At 42.1% G+C, this 20,591-nt stretch overlaps 1 protein-coding gene across 1 annotated transcript; it reads right to left on the bottom strand.

The window, feature by feature from the left end:
• Nucleotides 1-1,052: 1,052 nt before the first annotated feature.
• Nucleotides 1,053-6,581, bottom strand: brinp3b (bone morphogenetic protein/retinoic acid inducible neural-specific 3b). The gene is made up of 4 exons (XM_048164675.1): nucleotides 6,267-6,581; nucleotides 5,720-5,956; nucleotides 3,279-3,501; nucleotides 1,053-2,421 (listed from the first exon to the last, which is right to left on the bottom strand). Exons 1-4 carry the CDS (start codon nucleotides 6,397-6,399, stop codon nucleotides 1,305-1,307), a joined length of 1,710 nt encoding a protein of 569 aa, XP_048020632.1. The 5' UTR covers nucleotides 6,400-6,581; the 3' UTR covers nucleotides 1,053-1,304.
• Nucleotides 6,582-20,591: the final 14,010 nt, after the last annotated feature.

The raw sequence follows: 20,591 nt of genomic DNA, 5'->3' as shown, positions 1-20,591 counted from the left end.
GATAAATTCTTCAAACAGTGGTACAAGAGGATGTGGTGCTGGTCCTTCAGGAGTCACTCTCAAGCTGTCTGTTTATAAGGCCTATAAAAACCCAGTCTTCATGTATTTTATAACACTTCAGCTTGTGATTCTTATCAAGTGCGGGTCATTTTTTAGGATTCTTTAGCTAACCTAAGTCTCTGAGATCCTGAGACCTTGCACTTCTGGAGACTCCAGGTAGGTTGCAGTTCTGGAAAATGGTGGCGCTGGATACTAAAGGTTTCCTGATGGTTTCACACATAATTCTTAATTATTTTGCAGTTAACGTGTCTTTTCTTTTCCACCTGTTTTTGTCTGACCCCGCTGACCCAATGAGCATTTTGCTGTCCCTTGGTCATGCTTTAACTTTGCAATTTCTAGTATTGCATTAGTATTGCGTCCTTCTCATGAGTATTTAATAATTTTTGACTTTTCAGTCTGAGTTAAATCTCTTTTTTGGCTCATTTTGCCTGTAAAAGAAAACTTGCCTAATAATTCTGCACACCTGAATATAAGGCATTTTTCATTTCCAGCCTTCATGAACAATTATATATCACTTATAAATGATTAAAAACAATATTAATAGTAGTTATTAAGATTGATGTGGATTGGAATTGGTAAAATGTGCTTGGGAAAAAAATATGATCAGAAAATCAACTTGCCTAATAATTCTGCACTCCCTGTAGAGAGAGAGAGAGAGAGAGAGAGAGAGAGAGAGAGAGAGAGAGAGAGAGAGAGAGAGAGAAACTTTTCTATTATCAGTGTTCAATCTTTGATCGAACTTTTAAGTTCAAAAGTACAACATTTATTTGAAATATAAACTGTTAAATGGAAGTGTATATTATCTGTATTTTTATTATTATTATTATTATTATTCATTTTGGGGTGAAATATGACCTTGATGTTGAGGTGTTTCGTTAGATTGACTTGAGTGAATGGAAAGTTTTCTACTTTTTGTTAAATTGATTCTTAAAATGTTCCAGGGTTGGGATGCAGCCAACCCCAATCAGTGTGCTACAAAACATAACAAAATGTTAGAATTGCTTTATTAATTTATTATTTTTTTTAACTAGGTCTTTTTTTTTTGTGCATGTTTTATTTAATTCAAACATGGCAGAATTGATAAAATTGTGCAAAACTTTGTTTAATCTGAACTACCATTTGAACCAAAGACATCAAATATATACCATGTCTATGAACAGTAATGACTTCGTATCAAACAGCAACAGTTAAATTAACTTCTCAGCAAGTAAAGCAAAACATCAAGGGCAAAAATAAATTGCTTTCTAACTACAAAGTTTCGCAGCTTCGTACTCTTTGTAGAATGGCTGTTTGGCACTAAAAGTCTGCAGTGTGGTGAGTATTCTCTGTACCTCGGAGCTGGAGAGTTTGAGCCTATGTCGGAGTAGGCAGGAGAACAAATCTAATGGCAGTGGTCCAGGAGGAGAGAGTCTATTGACCCGATATCGGATCTCCATTAGCTGCAGCAGGGCAGAGTCTTGAGATCCCTGAGTGTACGGATAGTCCAACTGTAGGATCAGGTCCTGGATAGCTTCGGGGTCAAAGTGCATACTGTAACCAAACAGCTGCATGCTGTTGATCTTCATGTATCCAAAGTTCTGAGAGGAATCCATAGCTTCTAGAGGCTCGAAGTAGACCGTATCATTCCCCTGAGAGGACTCGGTCCGAATGCGGCTCCTTAGGTAGAAGTGAACAGTCTCAAAAAAGCTCTTCCACCGGTTGCCTAAAGTCAAGGTCCAATTGAAGCAATCCAAAGGAATGTCCAGCTTGGTTTTCTCCCAGTCCGGGTAGCCATTTTGATTGATGGGCATAGTCCAGCTTTCTGAGTGGCTACCTCCAAAAGGGTTGACGTAGACTGACAGCCCAGGCTCTAAGGTGGAGTTCTTGGTCATGCAGATCTGCAGCGAGATGCCCAGGAGCATATGGACACGGTTGGATTTGAACTTGTTGCTCTTTAGTGTAAGCAACATCCTCTTTCTCCAAGAAGGGTCAAACCAAACGTTGAGGCGCACGTCATTGCTGACGAAGATTGCATGGGTAGTGATGCGGCCGTCTCGGTGTTGCAGTAGGTAGCGTAGCTCCAGGTCTTGTAGGTCCGTCTCAAAGCCCAGGTAGTGGTCTGTGGGGTTGGGTACAGCATATTTACAAACTCCATGACTGAGAACGTAACCTGGGTTGCAACTGGAGCAGCGGGTGCGGTTGTCCATGGAGCAAGAAGCGCAACGGTGGCCGTCACCCACTTCGCAAGGGACAACACCCTGGCATGGGGGGTTCTCGTACGGACAGGCACAAGTCCGTAATTCCTCTGCGTAAAATCCCAGTTGGTTATTCTCACTGCAGTACAGGATGGACAGGGTGAACTGTAGCCAGTAGCCCAAGGGCCTGGGGAAAACAAAGTGAGTAAAAGATTTAATAGCTTGTAATGTATGCAAATAATTCAGAAGATCATAAGGCAATGATTCGCAACAAACGGTGACTGCCAATAGACAGTTTTGTATAGCAACAGTACTAATTGGTTTCTAACCTTCAGTTCTGCTAATATTTGCCTTTGAAAGCACTGGTAGGACAAAAGTAATCCATTAGTGCAGCAGTAGCCTCAGAGGCTGTAGTGGGTGGTTAAACAATAGATTAGTCATTAGTCTTTTACACTCGCTTGGAGATGGGGCTTGACTAAACAATTGCACTTTCAAATCAAAATCCAGTATAGTGTAATAATCATTTGAAGTGTTTTCACAATCCCAGAGGTAAATTATATTGCTCAGAGGTTAAAGTTTCAAAGTTTAAGAGACTTGATTGAGATTTTACGTATGTTTAATTTATGTCTCAACACATTACATAAAAGCAGACAAAAGAAACCGTTGTTGGTTTTAAAACTATATGATGCCTAGGGACCCCAAATATTTATTTACTCACTCCCTTTTTGGGGTAAACTATCCCTTAAAGAAAAAGTTTCCATTTGTTGTGTTTTTAATTTCATTACTGTCTGGGCGAAACAACTGAGATATTGAAGGGATCTTGTTTGTGATTCCCTATGGGATGGGATAGAAAAACATAAAATTTCAGCAAAAAACAAATTAATCTGGAACTTCTTCTGAGTTTAATGATGCACAAACATTCAGAATTCCTTATAGACTAAAACTTTTCAGCTTTTCATGTAGCTTCATTTGCATAGCTTGCATAATTATACAACAAAAAATTAGGATTCAAGGGTTTAATGTGTGCCTATAAATACATTTTACCTCTCCCTTAGAGACACTATTTTGGGCTGCATGCGGCATCTCTTGCTGAGGTTGAAGAGCTTGTTAGCAGTTCGTCGGGTCTTGGAGAGCAGGAGGCTAACGCGGCTTTCTAGCTGCCTGTAGCGTTGCTGTAGAGCACTGTCTGTTCTCCACAATTGCAGGATTCTTGATGAATTTAGAGCACTCTGTGTTGGTAATTTACCCATGAAGCTCTGGAACTCATCTGATGAGATATTAAATAATAACAATTAGAATTTTATTTGTTTATTTTTGTAATGTGTTTTTGTAAAGTCATAATTGTGTTATAATACTGCTTTTTGCTATTTGCATGGGTTACTGTGAATTATTTTTTATAACAAATTTTTGATTCTGTAACAAATTTTAATATGTTGTTTTCTGTGATACATGTTGATATTTTGCTATGGCATATGGTGAGATCATGAACATAATTCGCACATGGCAACAATTATTTTTAAATACATAGTGTCTATTTACATCCAGGTGGAAGGCATAATGAGAGACTCCATCATCATTATATGATGAACAGATTTAATTTAGGCTTTTATTCACATATAAACATGGATCAGTGAACATAAACTAAAGCTCAACCAAACCTGCTTCATGCGTGAGAACAAACCTCTTCCAGAAGCTCAAACAAGCTGCGTAACACAGAAGAATGAACCACATTGGTTATCGCACACATCAAGCAAACATGCTTGAGCTTCCGTTTACCACAACTGATCATATAAAACTTTTATACTGAACTTTTTGAAGCGTCAAAGTGGTAGTTGCGTAGCTGTCTATGGAGGGACAGAAAGCTCTCAGATTTCATCAAAAAGATCTTCATGCTCTGAAGATGAACAAAAGTCTTACGGGTTTGGAATGACATGAGGGTGAGTAATTAATGAGAGAATTTTCATTTTTGCGTGAACTAACCCTTTAAAGCTTAAGCCCTTAAAAGATAAGTAGCCATCAGTTTTAGTATTATATATTTACTTGTCACAGGTGGCTGTAGTGAAGCACACAATGAAGGAGATTAATAACAAACAGTCTTTATTTAAATCCACATGGAATACTCAGGAGACAGTAGAAGATCAAAACAAAGACAACCACAATAGACTATACGGGACAAAGAATTGAACAAAACACAGGGCTTAAATAGAGGGTACGCACGGCCGGAATGACTGTGGTTACGCCCACTGAGTGGCAGCAAGAAATCTGACAAGAAATCTGAGGAGACTGCCGAAAGCTACAATAGAGAGAAGCATATGGATCGCTGCAATTCACATAAACAAATGGACTCCAGGCAACGAAACATGGATTTGCAGTTATCATTTTGCCAATACCTGTATGTTGATTTTTTTGGGGTAAAACCATACCCTATATATTGTATTGTTATATATTGTATAGACAACTCATCAATTAAATATTTATCATATATTCTGCATAAATGGGTGTTTTAAATAAACACTGACAAAGATTATACAAGTTTTAGGACAAGATGATATATATATAACATTTGTATAAGTGATCACCCGGTGTTAGACCTACCAATATTGTATTTATATAAAGCGTTCACAGGCAAATTTGCTTTATATATTTCCCCGGCGTCAAAGTCAGGCACATATAAATGTCTGGAAACACGATTCCTGGCAGCATGTCAATATCCATGGATTACTGGATCTTTGGTAAGTTGTAACAGGAACACTATCGAGTCCAATCTTTAGTTTAATCATTTGTTTTATTTGTGTTTTACACGTTTTTGCAGTTCCCCCTATTAAATCCAGTCATGCAGCAGGCTCTTTTGCCACTCAGTCTGGCTGAGGGGGCGTGTTCCGGTGGGAAAGTGACGTCAATGCATACCCTCTATACATGGGAAGTGTAATTAAGGATAAAACGGAACAGTTGTGGGATCAGATTAACAACCAGGGCAAACAGGAACAGAGCAAACAGAGCAAAAACAAAACAAAATGGAACATATAATATACACATTACAATACTATTGTAGTATTTATTAATATTTTAAATTAGCTTCTTTTTTTCAGTTTTTATTTTAGTTTAATATTTTGCAATTTTGTTGTGCTTTTGTCATTTTTTTTTATTTCTATTTAGCTTTCAAATTTTTATTTCAGTTTAAGTTTTAGTAATTTGAGAACCTAAAGTAGTGATTATATTAATTATTTTAATAGTTTAATAGCTTTGGTTAATAATAACAAAACTGGTAAAAGGTAATAAGTTGGACAATGTACAGTATTCCAAAACAAAAAAGAGAGAGAGAGTCAGTAATGAGTTGTTGGTGAGGTTCCCAAGGAGGGAAGTCTTGCTGGTTAAGCTAGTTAAGCAGGGTCGCAGCTTAATGGGGACACCAGCACCGCATGCATATGTATGGAGGTGACAAAATTCTCCATAGAGAAAAGGAGAAAAACAAGATCTTTTGGCACCTGAATCTTGAAATTCCTGGTTCTCCTGCCTCCAGGCCTCCCTCATGCGCTCCAGGTAGCTTTCCTGGGAGAGAATATCAGCCTCAGGGCAGTTACACTGGGGAAACTCCTTACTGCATTGGCACCAGCAGTCATTGTCTTTGCACACAAATTGGCCTTCAGCATTGCAGCCTATGTAGCCTAAGGCAGCCTGAACAAAGCTGCTACTTAAATAACTAGGCAGAATAGCCTGAAGTCCTAGAAGGAGAAATACAGAAGTGTGAGAGCGACCACACATGCCTTTGCTTTTCCATGGCTGAGTGTCAAAAGGGTCTCATTCTAGTCAGCTGCTAAACCCTTTAATCTAATTAGCAAGCACAGACAACTATCAACATTCAAGTTTTGTGTATAATTAGCAGGCTAATTAGACAACAGCGGCATCAAAGCTTTGATCATGTTGCTACCATGGCTCATCAGACAACCACAACCTCTGAAAAACACTTAAGAATTAACAGTAGGATGAGGGGAAGTGTTTTATGAGAAAGTGTGGGATTGTGTTTCTCCCTACCTTGCAACTGAACTTTGTTCTCCTGGCTGTGAACCAGAACAGAGCTGACAGAGTCGAGGTTGTCATAGTTACTGCAACCCAAAGGCCCGGTCCTGGTCTCAGTTACCTGGAGAGAAAAACAAAAAGCAATCATTGTCTTTGTCTAATAAATTGATTGAAGCAACTGGTGAAAAGCAATTACACCTGACCAGTGGGTGAACGATTTTCAGTGTAACCATCTCAACAATCAACACCAATATCCTTCAAAAAGTTCTTGTCAATATAGCTGATATATGTAAGCATACGAGAGATACGAGACTCCGCTTTGTATCATGCGTAACAATGCCCTTCAGCCGTAACTTATTCACAATACAGCATTAGCCTCGAGTACCTTATTGCTTTTATAAAATGGTTACCACACAATACAAATATTAAAGCCAGAAATATGTATCAATGCAAATTTCATGAAGTAAAATGAAGGAAGACTTTTTTTTTTTTTTTTTTTTTTTAGAAAAAAGCCTTCCTTCCGCCGTAAAAAATAGTCCCTGACCGTGAACAGCAACAGAAGTTACATTTTCAAGCCATTAGATGGCTGCAAAGACTTACTTTATGAGTGTGTCAGTCAGTAGCGAAGACTTTTATATTGATAAGACTGAATTGTTTTGAAAACGGAACAAGACGCAACTGACAAATGTTTTGACTAGTGCTGTTAGTCACGTGAAAACCCCTTAAATGCTAAAAGGACAAGATGATACATAGGACATTTAAACAGATTTTTTATTATGAACATAGGACTGACTTGAAAGAAAATGCTAAATCTGACTGCAAGTAATAAACTCGCTCTTCTACATAACACAGTAGGCTTCAATGAACAATATCAATTGAGAACATACAGTTTACGATCCTAAGAGTGGTTGCTAAGGGTGTTGTGTAGTGATACACAGAACCGTTGGGTGATGTGGTAGACGTGTTTTATCGTAAATAAAACACAGCTATTGACCAATCATATATATAGGGGAGCGCGGGGCACAAACTAACGCAGGTTCGTTGTAACACACATGGTTTAAATACTTCCAAACACGCTAGCAATAAGAAACTTAGCATATTTACTAGTTGCCATATCGACGATATAGAGAAAAAATTGCGCCAAAATTCAGAAATATTTGGAAGATATCACTGAACATTTATTTAACAATAGTAACAAAAGTAAATTTCTTACTTTTCTTGCTAATTTTTCATCTATATTTTTTGTTTATTTAAAATTAGACAAATCTGATATTATTTTAAACTCCAATCTGTTGTTTAGCAGTTTGGGTAGTTCTTTAATGCTTCTAAGAACATTTAGTTATATTTTAAAATATACGAATCCATCTCAGTCAAGAATTCTGAAGGTAGAATGACATTCACCGCGTTACGCAAGGTAATGTCTACGGGCACTAAGCCCCTTCTCATGTAAGATGCTAGTACCTGTAAACTCGCTATATCCAAAGTTAATAACAAAGAAGTTTCAGGTAAGTCATGTAACTCAGAAATTTTATTGATAAAATCAGTAGAATCTCTAATATAAGATGGTAACATGTAAACAAATGGTTTAATGGAGAAAAAAAAAATCTAAATATTAGGATAAGTGAGATAAGAGAGAGTTAGTCTGTGCTACAATTAGACATCATGGAGGATCAATTAACCTTTTGGGAATCTTGGGAAGAGTGTAAAATACATGCCTTATTGGATGTTGACAATACAAGAAGTCAAACTCTGACTGGGATATCCAACCTTGCGTTTTTGCATTATTTACAAAGGACAATACCTCAGATTGATAAGTACTAGTAGGATCATTGGGAAGCTTCTTGTAAAACCTCATATTTTGTAATTGGGAAGGAATGTATTGCTGATATTTAGTCGTATCTGCCCCTTGATCAATTCAGTCAAATCTTTTTTCTCATTCAGTGAAAGATTGTGAGAAAATTTTGTTTTCATCACAAATGAATAGCATGATTAGAAATATTCGGGCAGAAAGTACTTCTAGGTCTAAATGGTGTAGGCCTACTAGATAATAACACTGGAAATGTAAAAAATGTCTTAATATTTCCCTGATTGTGGTTCTCATTCCCTTTGCTCAGTCTATTTTCTGAATCATTTTATTTTTAAAAGTTTAGTAACAATAAAAAAAAAAAAATCAGCACTTTTTGTCCATGCAAAGGAACGACAACTATCCAGGCCTACTTCTGTTTGTGTAATGATTCAAGAGTTGGTTGCATCTGGTGCTAATTTATCACGAAACTAATTAGGTTAACATCACTGTATTTAATTAACATTTTTATTATCTTTGCGCAGCCGAGAGAGCACTGTTCGTCTCTTTATTCTGCTGTGGCATAAACTATGGATTTTATCCAGCAAAATAATGTAAAAGCTGAGATAGTTCATCATTTATGAAAAAAAAAAGCTATAAAAAGTATTCAAACGGCATGAAGTCAAGGGCAAGAATCAGCAGAGTGTGAGAGAGACAGAGAGAGAAAAATCACAACTTCATTACACCCACAGCAGGCTCTTACGCTTCTGTTAATGCTGCTGGAGGGAGATTCATTAAAGCCTAAAAATTCTCTCTGAGGTCCGAGCCAGCTCATTGTCCCTGGAAAGGCCAAAAACACAATAGGCCTGTTGTTGCACTCTGCATCTAATTGTACATCAAAGAAATAAATTAGAAATATTGTATTCTGGACCTAGTAAATGACAAAAACATAATGTTTCTTGTGAATTGTGAATATGGACGAAGGGGAGATTTTACTTGTCTGTTTTTCATACAAAGCATACAACATACAACGTGAGCAACAGACACTTGTCTGTTTTCAAATAGCATCAAATGACCCCTTTAAAATATCTTTTTATGAGCTTTTATTATATTTTTTATATTATATGTAATATTTATAAATCAATAATTCACTGTAAAATAAATTATACATAGGCCTACTGCTCAAAAAAAATAAAGGAAAACTTTAAAAACACATCAGATCTCAATGGAGAAAAATATCATGCTGGATATACTGAAATGGACTGGGTAATGTGTTAGGAACGAAAGGCTGCCACATCGTTTGATGGAAATGAGAATTATCAACCTACAGAGGACTGAATTCAAAGACACCCCGAAAATCAAAGTGAAAAAATTATACAGCAGGCTAAACCATTTTGCTGAAAGTTCATTGCAGCAACTCAAAATGGTACTCAGTAGTTTGTATGGCCCCCCATGTGCTTGTATGCATGACTGACAATGTCGGGGCATGCTCCTAGTGAGATGACCGATGGTATTTCCGCCCAGATCTGGACCAGGGCATCACTGAGCTCCTGGAAAGTCTGAGGTGCACACTGTAAAAAATGGCCATGATTTTAACGGTAAAAGACTGTAAAAATGCTACGGTGAAAAACTGTAATAGATGTAACTGTACATTTAATGTAATTTTACGGTAAAATACCATTAAATTTACAGCTTTTGGAAGTGAAAAATAACAAGTCATTGTTTAATTTACAGTGAAAAACCGTAAATTGGCATTCCCACAATTCCCTGCATAACAGTTCACATTTGATGTATTTTCGTTTAAATAACTCTGTTTCTTCTTAGTTTTTCCTACTTTTTTTTCTAATCACTTATGTACATTAGGGTTTTATGTTACATCTAATGTTGTTTAATTAATGTTTATTGCATTTTTAAAATTTCATGTGTGCTACCATGATGGTGTTTAGCGTTTGTGTGAATGACACTGTGTGCACCTTGTGGAAAAGCTGCTTGCAATGACCTTTGATTCATCATGTGACTCATCATCACTGTGTTTGGTGGTTGTTGGTATATATCACAAAAGTACAAAACAGATATTAGTATTTCAATAGGTTGATAAATTAACATTATATCAGTTAATAAAATACGGTTTTATACCGTAAATTTATTTTACATTGCTACTGTATTTTTTTATGGTAAAGTAGTGATGGGAGAAATTAAGCTTTTCAAAGCTTCAAATCAATTGAACCAATTGCTGCGCAAAATTATTCACTGTTTCGAAGTGTTCAAAACACCACACGATGGTGACCCCTGCTGGTCAAAACCATATAATTGCAACAAAAACAGCTCTTACCAATACATTGCAAATGTTTTATTGAAAGTATAATCCATCAAATGGAATTAACTAATAATCTAATACCATTAAATATTAAGTGTCTGTATAATATGTATTGTTTTATCAAATTTCAGGGCTTGTTTTGTTTGTTCTATGGATGGGTCAGCTAAACAGAGGCTATTACCTACTATTATTCCTTTAAATTATACAAATACCCCATTAAGACATCTACAATTGTGTAAAACTCATCAGAGATCAGGTAATAGACACTTTTAGACACGTAATATATAAAAAAATAAATATATAAATAAATACATTTTTGAAATAACTAGTATTTAATTAGAACCCTGAAGTTCCCTTAGTAGGTTGGCTAGAACAATATTCGGGAAGTACTGTTTCGGTCTTCTTATGTAAGTGCGTTGGTTTTGCTTATTGTAAATTCACTGGTGAGACCACTCATTTCAGCTTTTAAAGGTCCCGTTTTTCGTGGTTTTTTTGAAGCTTTGATTGTGTTTATAGTGTGCAATATAACATGTGTTCATGTTTCGTGTGTAAAAAAACACAGTATTTTCCACATAATTTACTTATCTGTATACCGCTGTTTCCACTGTCATAAAAACGGGCTGATGACTTCCTTGTTCTATGAAGTCCCTCCTTCAGAAATACGTAACGAGTTCTGATTGTGCCAGCGGTTCCTGTGTTGTGATTCGACAGCAGCTTAGCGAACCTTGCCCGGAAAGGTCACGCCTCTTACCATAACGTGGAGATGCATGCGCTCAGTGTTATTGTAAACATGTCTTTAATTTTACCCTATCAATTTGAGCCGGAATCAGACCCGGTGATTGGACTGCGGGATGAAAATAACAGCGTTTCGACGACATGGCGACAAACACACTCTACAAACGCAACTCTTGTGTATTCCTGTGGGCGGAGGTTAGTCAAAAAACTGTTTTAGTGACGTCATTAAAGAAGGAAGTAGAGGGATGTAGTCCAAACTGGCCGTTCGATGTAGGCGACTTCTGTTAAATAAAATATCTCGCTTGGCATTGAACTTTGAGCTTTAAAATTTTACAGATTTTATTTATACTCTAACAACAACATTACACACTAACTAAAGTTTGAAACATGGGATCATGAAGAACGGGACCTTTAAAATAGCTCTGGCCCTCCTCAGGCTGCCTAGATAGCCACCTCAGGGTAGAGTAGCGTGTCTCCTCTCGTACAAGGTTTGGAGAGTTGTTGCGCAAGAGATGAGCGGTTGAACTTCAGATAGATTAAATGTCTTGCATCGGCCCATTGGGCCGCCTGACATTGTTACCTGGGTCCACCTTAACGGTTATTAAGGTTGAGTGATTTTGCCTCCTCTCAATGTTGAGAGTCGTTCTCAGAGGCTGCTGCTCTTATGAGCCCCAGGTAGATCTATACTTACGGGCTGGCCATCACCAGGGTTGCCTCTATAGCTAGCCTAGGCTAAACACCACGGATAGTGGAGGCGGTCTGCTAAAGCATTCTCACCCCTGACCCCTCATTATCTGAGTTTGGGTTATTTTTTTCCATCCCTAGTGTTGGCCTCCTCTCACTGGAGAGTCGTCCGGCCAAGGCCCTCCCCCTTTCTGCATTTGGGATATAAATAGATCAGGTCTGATTTGGTTTACTGCCCTTTTGCAGTCCCTCTTTCTGGATGTCTCTTCAAGAGACAAATATAATCTAGAGACTCTGTTTCTGAGAAACAGACAGGTTGCTGGCCAGACTAGGTTATAGTACAGTAAGAAGAAACCTCCCTGGTGGCATTCGGTGTTGACTTTGTTCCCCTGAGAAGTGACTGGCTGGGGTTCTTTTGGGTTCCCTAGCCATACTCCCTTAAAGGAACCCTTCTTGTTGAATTTGTTGGTTCCAGGCCTTTGAATGACCTTGGCAGGCCTTCATGCATTCTGGAGGCCTCTTTGAGGCTTATAGCTTGGGCTTTGACCATAGGGAGTGCTGTCACTGACAGCCCAGTTGCGACCCATAGGGAGAGTGGTTCTGGCATTTCAGTTGAAACTGCTTGATTCTGACAGTTGTCACTGCCATTCATTGGCATGCACTCCCCTCAGCATGGCGGCATAGGTATATTGTTCCCCATAGTGCTTGATGCAGCGCGAGTTCCCTTCCGAAAGTGAACGTCTCAGGTTACACATGTAACCATGGTTCCCTGAGAACAGGGAATGAGACGCTGCATCTCCCAGCCATTCCTCTGGGCCTGCCTGCCGAACAGTCCCTTCAGGCGATAAGTGGATGGCATGTTCTGTAGGCAGTCCTTATATACTTTCGGGTTGCACTATGATGTTATGGGCTGTCGACATTGCCATGATTTGATAAGCGTTTCAGACATCGATTCACGTGGAGGTGTTTCACATAGCGCTTGAGGCAGCGTTTCGTTCCCTGTTCTCAGGGAACCATGGTTACATGCGTAACCTGAGACATTTTCCTACTGGGAAGTCTAACTACTGTCGTAAAAAGGAGCACTGGAAAGTAGATTGTCCTGTCACAGTCCTGTATACAATCAGCTGTATACAGCTATGGAAAAAATTAAGAGACCACTTAACATTGATTTCTGAACTTGGAGTGGTCTCTTAATTTTTTCCATAGCTGTATATATATATACAGCTGACGAGAGTGCGGGCAAGACAAAACAACAGATGCAGAAATATCAGTGTGCCGCGAGTGCACATACACGGTTTGTTTGCGCATCAATAATAACGGACTCGCGCATGCCTAATGTGCGACTCCTGTATGTCACTGTAATGGTCTTTACCTTCATTACAATTGTCATCCATCAAATCATCATCTGAGAGATTTTTGCGTATTCTATGTTACTGATGCGGTTGGGTGTTTTGATCCTCCGTTCAGTCACACAGTGCAATGAGAAACTGTGTGGGCTGCTCCAAAACAATCGTAGAATACGCAGAGAAGTGGTGTTTGTTAATATTTAATTTAACTTATTAATAAAAGAATTAATGAATTATATTTATATATTTAAAATAATTTTAAGTTAGGCCTATGTCCAAGCCCCCCTGGAGGATCACTGGCCTACACAGTCATTATGCTATACCACATCAACCTCCACTGGATGTATAATGAGCAATAAACTACATTTTAGTATTTTATGCCATTTTATACACTACCGGTCAAAAGACTCTTCTACTCACCAAGGCTTAATTTATTTGATCCAAAATACACCAAAAACAGTAATACTCTGAAATTATTTTTTACAATTTAAAATAACTGTTTTCTATTTTAATATATTTTAAAATGCTGAATTTTCAGTATCATTACTCCAGTCTTCAATGTCACATGATCCTTCAGAAATCATTCTAATATGCAGATTCCATGAATATATTTCTTGATGCTCAAGAAATTTTTTTTATTATTATCAATGTTGAAAACAGTTGTGTACAATTTCTTTTTCAGGATTATTTGATGAATAGAAAGTAAAAAAAAAAAAAAAGCATTTATCTGAAATATAAAGCTTTTGTAACATTATAAATGTCTATACTGTCACTTTTGATCAATTTAATCATCCTTGCTGAATACAAGTATTAATTTCTGTAATAAAAAAAAAAAACTTTTCAACATTGATAATAATATTAAGAAATGTTTCTTGAGCAGCAAATCATCATATCAGAATGATTTCTGAAGGATCATGTGACACTGAAGACTGAAGTAATGATGCTGAAAATTCAGCTTTGATCACAGGAATAAATTACATTTTACTACATATTCACATAGAAAACAGTTATTTTAATTTGTAAAAATATTTCACAATATTTTGGTTTTTACTGTATTTTGGATCAAATAAATAAAGCCTTAGGTGAGCAGAAGAGACTTCTTTTAAAAACATTAAAAAATCTTACAGTTCAAAAACCTTTGACTGGTAGAGTACTTCTGTGGTTATTTTGGTGAAAGTAACTCAAAAGTAGTGTAACACATTTCAATTCAGAGACAGTAATATTGTAATGTAACTAATTACTTTCAAATGACAGTAACTAGTAATATATAATGTATTACATTTTGGAAGTAACTTGCCCAACTGTACAAGTGTTTCTTTGTGTCTGTGTTTTTTTTCCACGCTGTCATCTCCGCCGGTTTCAAAACATGTCTCCGTTATATTGTTATTCTGCTCGTCCAGCACTTTGCAACAACACAACCTTGTTTCTGCAGCGACTTTCAGCATGTCTCCTATAATAACATCTGGGGCCGTATTCACAAAACATCTTAAGGCTGAAAGTAGTTCCTAAATCGCAGATTTAGGAGAAACTCTTAAAAATAATGGGTGTGTCAGTCCTAATTTTAGGAGTCCTAAATTTTTGCTCTAAGAGTATTTCACAAGGCATTTTAGCACTAAAACTAGCTCCTAAATCTGTGAAACTTTAGGAGTAGTCACAAGGACTCCTAAGTCACTAAGACCAAATCACAAACAGTCCTAATCCACCTAAAGACACTGTACACCATTGAGGCAATAGCGATAGTGTCTTGGGTGCTGAATCTTTTCTTCATAAATGCAATACATTTTGTTTCATAGATTTGAATCTATGATGAGACGCCAAAAATAAATCTTTAACAAATAAAAAAATATTGTCTGATTACCTGTGGCAATGGTTTTCATGAGTTCACACTTACAAATGATTGAATAGAGTAAAAAATATATATATAATAAGCATATTTGGTGTGCTGTCCAAGGGGATCGAGGGCTCCGAGCTTGGAATTTAGCCCAAACTCAAAGTTCTCCCCGTATCCCCAGCTGAGAGTGAGGAGCAGGGTGGCGGAGGGATGCAGAAAACTGTCGCTGACAAATTGCTGACTCCTCCCCCATCAGCCAATCACTGTGTGTATAGTCCATAGCAACGAGGTCAACCCCGCCCTTACTCTTAGCTTAAGACTTCTCTCTATTTCTTAGTAAAAGTTGGTCTCAGCAGCTTTGTGAATAGGTTTTAAAGGGCACCTATTATGCAAAATTCACTTTTACATGGTGTTTGACCATAAATGTGTGTTGGCAGTGTGTGAGCAAAACCACCCTAGAATGAGAAAAATCCACCCAGTGTTTTTTTTACAATCTCAATAATTCATAAGCACTGTCTCAGAACGCCCTGTTCTAAGATTGCTCTCACTGTGACGTAGAATTGCGCTAAGCCCCACCCACGTGGTTTGAGTGACAATCTGGTTTTGGCATAGACCCCGCCCTCGGTGATCTGTCAACCATCCTCCATTGTTTCAACGACAGCTGGTAATGTCTCCTAAGAAACATAAGTGTTCTGTTGTGGGATGTAATAATGAACATAGTAGTTTTCACTTACTTCCGACATCAGAGCCACTGAAAACGCAGTGGATGGATTTTATTTACGAAGGAAAGGCGCCACTCAAAATTCCAAAATACGTTTATGTTTGCGCGAATCATTTTTTGACTGACTGTTTTGAGAACGAGGGTCAATTCAAAGCAGGTCTTGCTTCAAAGTTAATCCTCAAGTGTGGATCGTTGCCTACTGTTCGCGATCCAACGTCACCTCCAGAAGAAGTAAGTGTATTTAATGTTCCCTTTCAGTCGGTCACGTTCGACGTATGTCAGTAGTGACCGACGAATTGGGATATCGCTAGAGAGCCCTATCAGCTTCGAGTGAACTAAAACAAGCCAATGGAATTGGCGTGCGATATTTGCATAATGCGCACCGCCTCCGACAGGTGTATATAAATAGGAAGCAGATGCAATCGCACTCTGTCTTTCGCTTCGGAGCCAACAGTTGGTGTCCAGCTTCAGACTTCACAAGAGTGAAACTAAACAGCCTTGGAGATTCAGCGTCTGTTTGTGTTGGCGTTAAGGCACAACAGCGAGGTCGCGAGCTTCCCGGGGAGCCTGAGCTTAAGCTCTCAACTGCTGTTTTAACAGCAACTGAATTCCCATATAAAACGCAGTTGTCTGTTGCGATTTGGGCTGGTTCCTCCCGGTGTGTTCGGGGAGTGGTGTACCTGAACACATCGCGTCACTCCCTGTGTGCTTCAGCACGAGAGAGCTGACTCTTCCCCTTTTAAAAGAGCTTCACAGACAGACACTCCGTCTTTTTCAAGACGTCATTCTGTCTGTGCGTTTCTGGAGACGGTCGTTTCCTATCCTCACTGACGGCCACAATCACTTTCTCTCATGTCTGCTTAGCGTGCTGAGACTGTGTTTGTGGGTGGTTCATATTCTCTTATGAGAATATGCCCACGTCGGCGCGTTGTTTGTCTCGCCTTTCTCGTAAGGGCTTGAGCGTTCAGCGCGCCGTGTGCCGTCGAGCTGCCGGCTGACAGCGCGTGTTGCCATGGCAACCCTGCGCGTCGTCTGGCGCTCTAGATGCACGGTCGAGACTCAAGCGCCTTTAATGAGGTGGAGTCCCCTCACTTATTCCCCGATCTAGTTTATTTTTCTGAATAAGAAAAATACTACTTTGGTTAATAAGCCTGGGTGACCAGAGGATCACAGTGGGGCTATACCCGCCGAGCCATTCTCCGTGGGCCCCCCACTCCTCTAGTGCATTGCAAACATGTTGTGACTATGTCCATGGGTGGTTCATGTTTAATAAAACATGGCCACGTCGGCGCCCAGTGCGCCGTGTGTCGTCCAGTTGGACGACCATGTTCACTGTCCAACATGGCTGGTAGCTTCTGCTTGGATTGCTGGTCCTTTTCATGAGGGACCTAGCGTCTTAGTCGGAGCTCCAGCAGAGGATCAGATGTCGACTGCTACATTGGAGAGAGTATTGTTGGGCTCTGAAAATGAAGATGATGCTGAGCGTCCCACAGTCGTGATGTGCTCATGCTGAATCAGATTCAGACTTGACAACCATGCTTTCCCGGGCCCCTGGGGGCGTTGTGTGACGCGCACTCGCCTTGCCCCGCCCCCTGTGCCCGGACGTGCATGGAAAAACTTGCCAGTTTTGTAGCCTCTTTGGTGTTAAATATGGAACGCAAAGGGGGCCATAATCTGCATTACAAGTTTTTTCTCTCTCACTACCCTTTAGGGTGGGGTCGCAGTGCTACGGGCACACCACCTCTGCCCTGCATGGGTCTTGGCCCCCGGCAAGTCCGTGGTAGGCCAAAGCACTCATTGCATGTGGGTAGTTCTGAGTCAGGGTTGAGCTACGCATGATGCAGGTCATAGCGCAGGCCTCTGGCCAGACAATGTCCACCATGGTGGTCCAGAAACACCCCTGGCTAGTCTTTCTGGGATGTGTCATCGTCAAGTACACTTTCTCGATGTGCTCATCTCACAAGCTGGCCTAAAACCCAGCCCACTCTCCCCGCAGCCCACCCAGTTGGTTAGCAGGAGGTGGTCCGGGGATATGGTGACCTGCAGCTGAAGTAAACAGTTCTTTCCCCGGAGGAGGGCCGGGTGGAGATTTCTGGTACTGCTTGCGGCTGTCAGCGTGCGAGGCCCTGCCTTGTCACGTGCAGCCCCCCCTCACATCGCCAGCAGGTGGCAGTGTGATGGTGCAGGCCGCGCCCCGTGCGCCGTCTCCCATACGCACTGCTGCCTCGCAGAGTCTGACCACACTCCGGGCCGCTCCCATGCCGTCCGAGTCGGGTCCCCGTACTCTGCCTCGCTGCCCCACCCCCGGTACGTCTGTGGTGCCTTTGGTCCCGCTGGCTCGGTGTCTGGAAGCGTGGATAGCGCTCCCCAGCCTGTCCAGCTGGCTCATTCGTACCATCAGACTCGGCTATGCGATTCAGTTCGCCCGGCGTCCCCCGGTTTTCAGGGGTGTCCACTACACTCAGGTGTCACTGGACAACGCACCTGTTCTCCGGGCGGAGATTGCTGTCCTCCTGGCGAAGGATGCAATCGAGCCGGTCCCTCCAGCCGATATGAAGTCAGGGTTTTACAGCCCCCTACTTCATTGTACCAAAAAGGGCGGTGGGCTATGGCCAATCCTGGATCTGTGCGTCTTGAACCGGTACCTTTACAAGTTGCCGTTCAAGATGCGCAGAAGCACATTTTCAAATGCGTCCGTCCCCGGGATTGGTTTGCAGCGATCGACCTGAAGGACGCGTACTTTCATGTCTCGATTCTGCCTCGCCACAGACCCTTTCTACGGTTTGCGTTCGAGGGTCGAGCATATCAGTACAAAGTCCTACCCTTCGGGCTGGCCCTGTCGCCCCGCGTCTTCACGAAGGTTGCGGAGGCGGCCATTGTTCCCCTCAAGGAACAAGGCGTTCGTATTCTCAACCACCTCGACGACTGGTTGATCCTGGCCAGCTCGCGAGCGCAGTTGTGCGAACACAGGGATATGGTTTTAGCTCACCTCAGCCGGTTGGGGCTTCGGGTCAACTGGGACAAGAGCAACTCTCCCCCGGGCAGAGGATCTCTTGTCTCGGTCTCGAGCTAGACTCGGTCGCCCGGACTGCGCGCCTCACCGAGGAACGCATCCAGTCGGTGTTGACCTGCCTGAGCACGCTCAAGCGCAGGACAGCGGCCCCACTGAAAGTATTTCAGAGGCTCCTGGGGCATATGGCATCTGCAGCCGCGGTAACGCCGCTCGGATTGCTCCATATGAGGCCGCTTCAACACTGGCTCCGCGGCCGGGTCCCGAGATGGGCGTGGCAGCGCGGCACGCTCCGTGTCCCCGTGACACCGAGCTGCCGTCGCACCCTCATCCGGTGGTCGGATCCTTCGTTCCTGCGGGCCGGAGTACCCCTCGAACAAGTGTCCAGGCATGCTGTGGTCTCCACAGACGCCTCTGCCACGGGATGGGGGGCCACGTACAACGGGCATGCAGTGTCGGGTCTTTGGACGGGGCCTCAGCTGCATTGGCATATCAATTGCCTGGAGTTGCTAGCAGTACGTCTTGCACTGGGCCGCTTCAAGGAGCTGCTGTCAGACAAGCACGTACTGGTCCGCTCGGACAGCACTGCGGCCGTTGCGTACATCAACCATCAAGGTGGTCTACGCTCCCGTCGCATGTCGCAACTCGCCCGCCATCTCTTGTTGTGGAGTCAGAAGCATCTGAGGTCCCTTCGGGCCACTCATGTCCCAGGTGTGCTCAACCGTGCAGCCGACGAGCTGTCACGGCAGCCTCCACTTGCGGGCGAGTGGCGGCTCCACCCCCAGGCGGTTCAGCTGATTTGGCAGCATTTCGGCGAGGCCCAGGTAGACCTGTTTGCCTCCCCAGAAACTGCCCACTGCCAGTGGTTCTATTCCCTGACCGGCGGCACGCTCGGCACGGATGCCCTGGCACACAGCTGGCCCCAGGGTCTGCGCAAATATGCGTTTCCCCCAGTAAGCCTTCTCGCACAACTCTTGTGCAAGGTCAGGGAGGACGGGGAGCAGGTCTTGTTAGTGGCGCCGTACTGGCCCACTCGGACCTGGTTCTCGGACCTCACACTCCTCGCGACAGCCCCTCCCTGGCCGATTCCTCTGAGGAAGGACCTCCTGACTCAGAGACGGGGCACCCTATGGCACCCGCGTCCCGACCCGTGGAACCTCCACGTGTGGTCCCTGGACGGGATGCGGAGGTTCTGAGTGATCTCCCGCAAGCGGTCGTAGACATCATCACTTCCGCTAGAGCTCCCTCTACTCGGAGCCTCTATGCGCTAAAGTGGAACCTATTCGTTGAATGGTGCGCCTCTCGCCGAGAGGACCCCCGATTATGCTCGGTCAGATCCGTGCTTTCCTTCCTGCTAGAAGGGCTGGAGCGAAGGCTGTCTCCCTCCACCCTGAAGGTGTATGTTGCCGCTATCGCTGCACATCACCACGCAGTTAAGGGTAAGTCCCTGGGGAAACATGATCTGATCGTCAGGTTCCTGAGGGGGGCAAGGAGACTGAATCCTCGCCCTTCCTCCGTACCCTCTTGGGATCTGACCCTGGTTCTCACAGCTCTCCGGGGTCATCCCTTTGAGCCTTGCAATCAGTCAACCTAAAAAGGAAACTAATGTCTCTTAAAACGGTTCTTCTGGTTGCATTGGCTTCCCTTAGGAGGGTAGGGGATCTGCATGCATTTTCGGTCGACGAAGCGTGCCTAGAATTCGGGCCCGGTGATTCTCACGTCATCCTGAGACCCCGGCCTGGATATGTGCCCAAGGTTCCTACCACTCCCTTCAGAGATCAGGTAGTGAACCTGCAAGCGCTGCCTTCGGAGGAGGCAGACTCAGCCCTAGCTTTGCTCTGTCCCGTCCGCGCTCTGCGTGTGTACGTGGACAGAACGCGAAGCTTCAGGACCTCAGATCAGCTCTTCGTCTG

This window comes from Megalobrama amblycephala, linkage group LG17 (genome assembly GCF_018812025.1).
Source record: "Megalobrama amblycephala isolate DHTTF-2021 linkage group LG17, ASM1881202v1, whole genome shotgun sequence".
Lineage (NCBI taxonomy): Eukaryota > Metazoa > Chordata > Actinopteri > Cypriniformes > Xenocyprididae > Megalobrama > Megalobrama amblycephala.
Note: the sequence above shows the minus strand (reverse complement) of the source record. Positions and strands in the feature narration are given on the sequence as shown.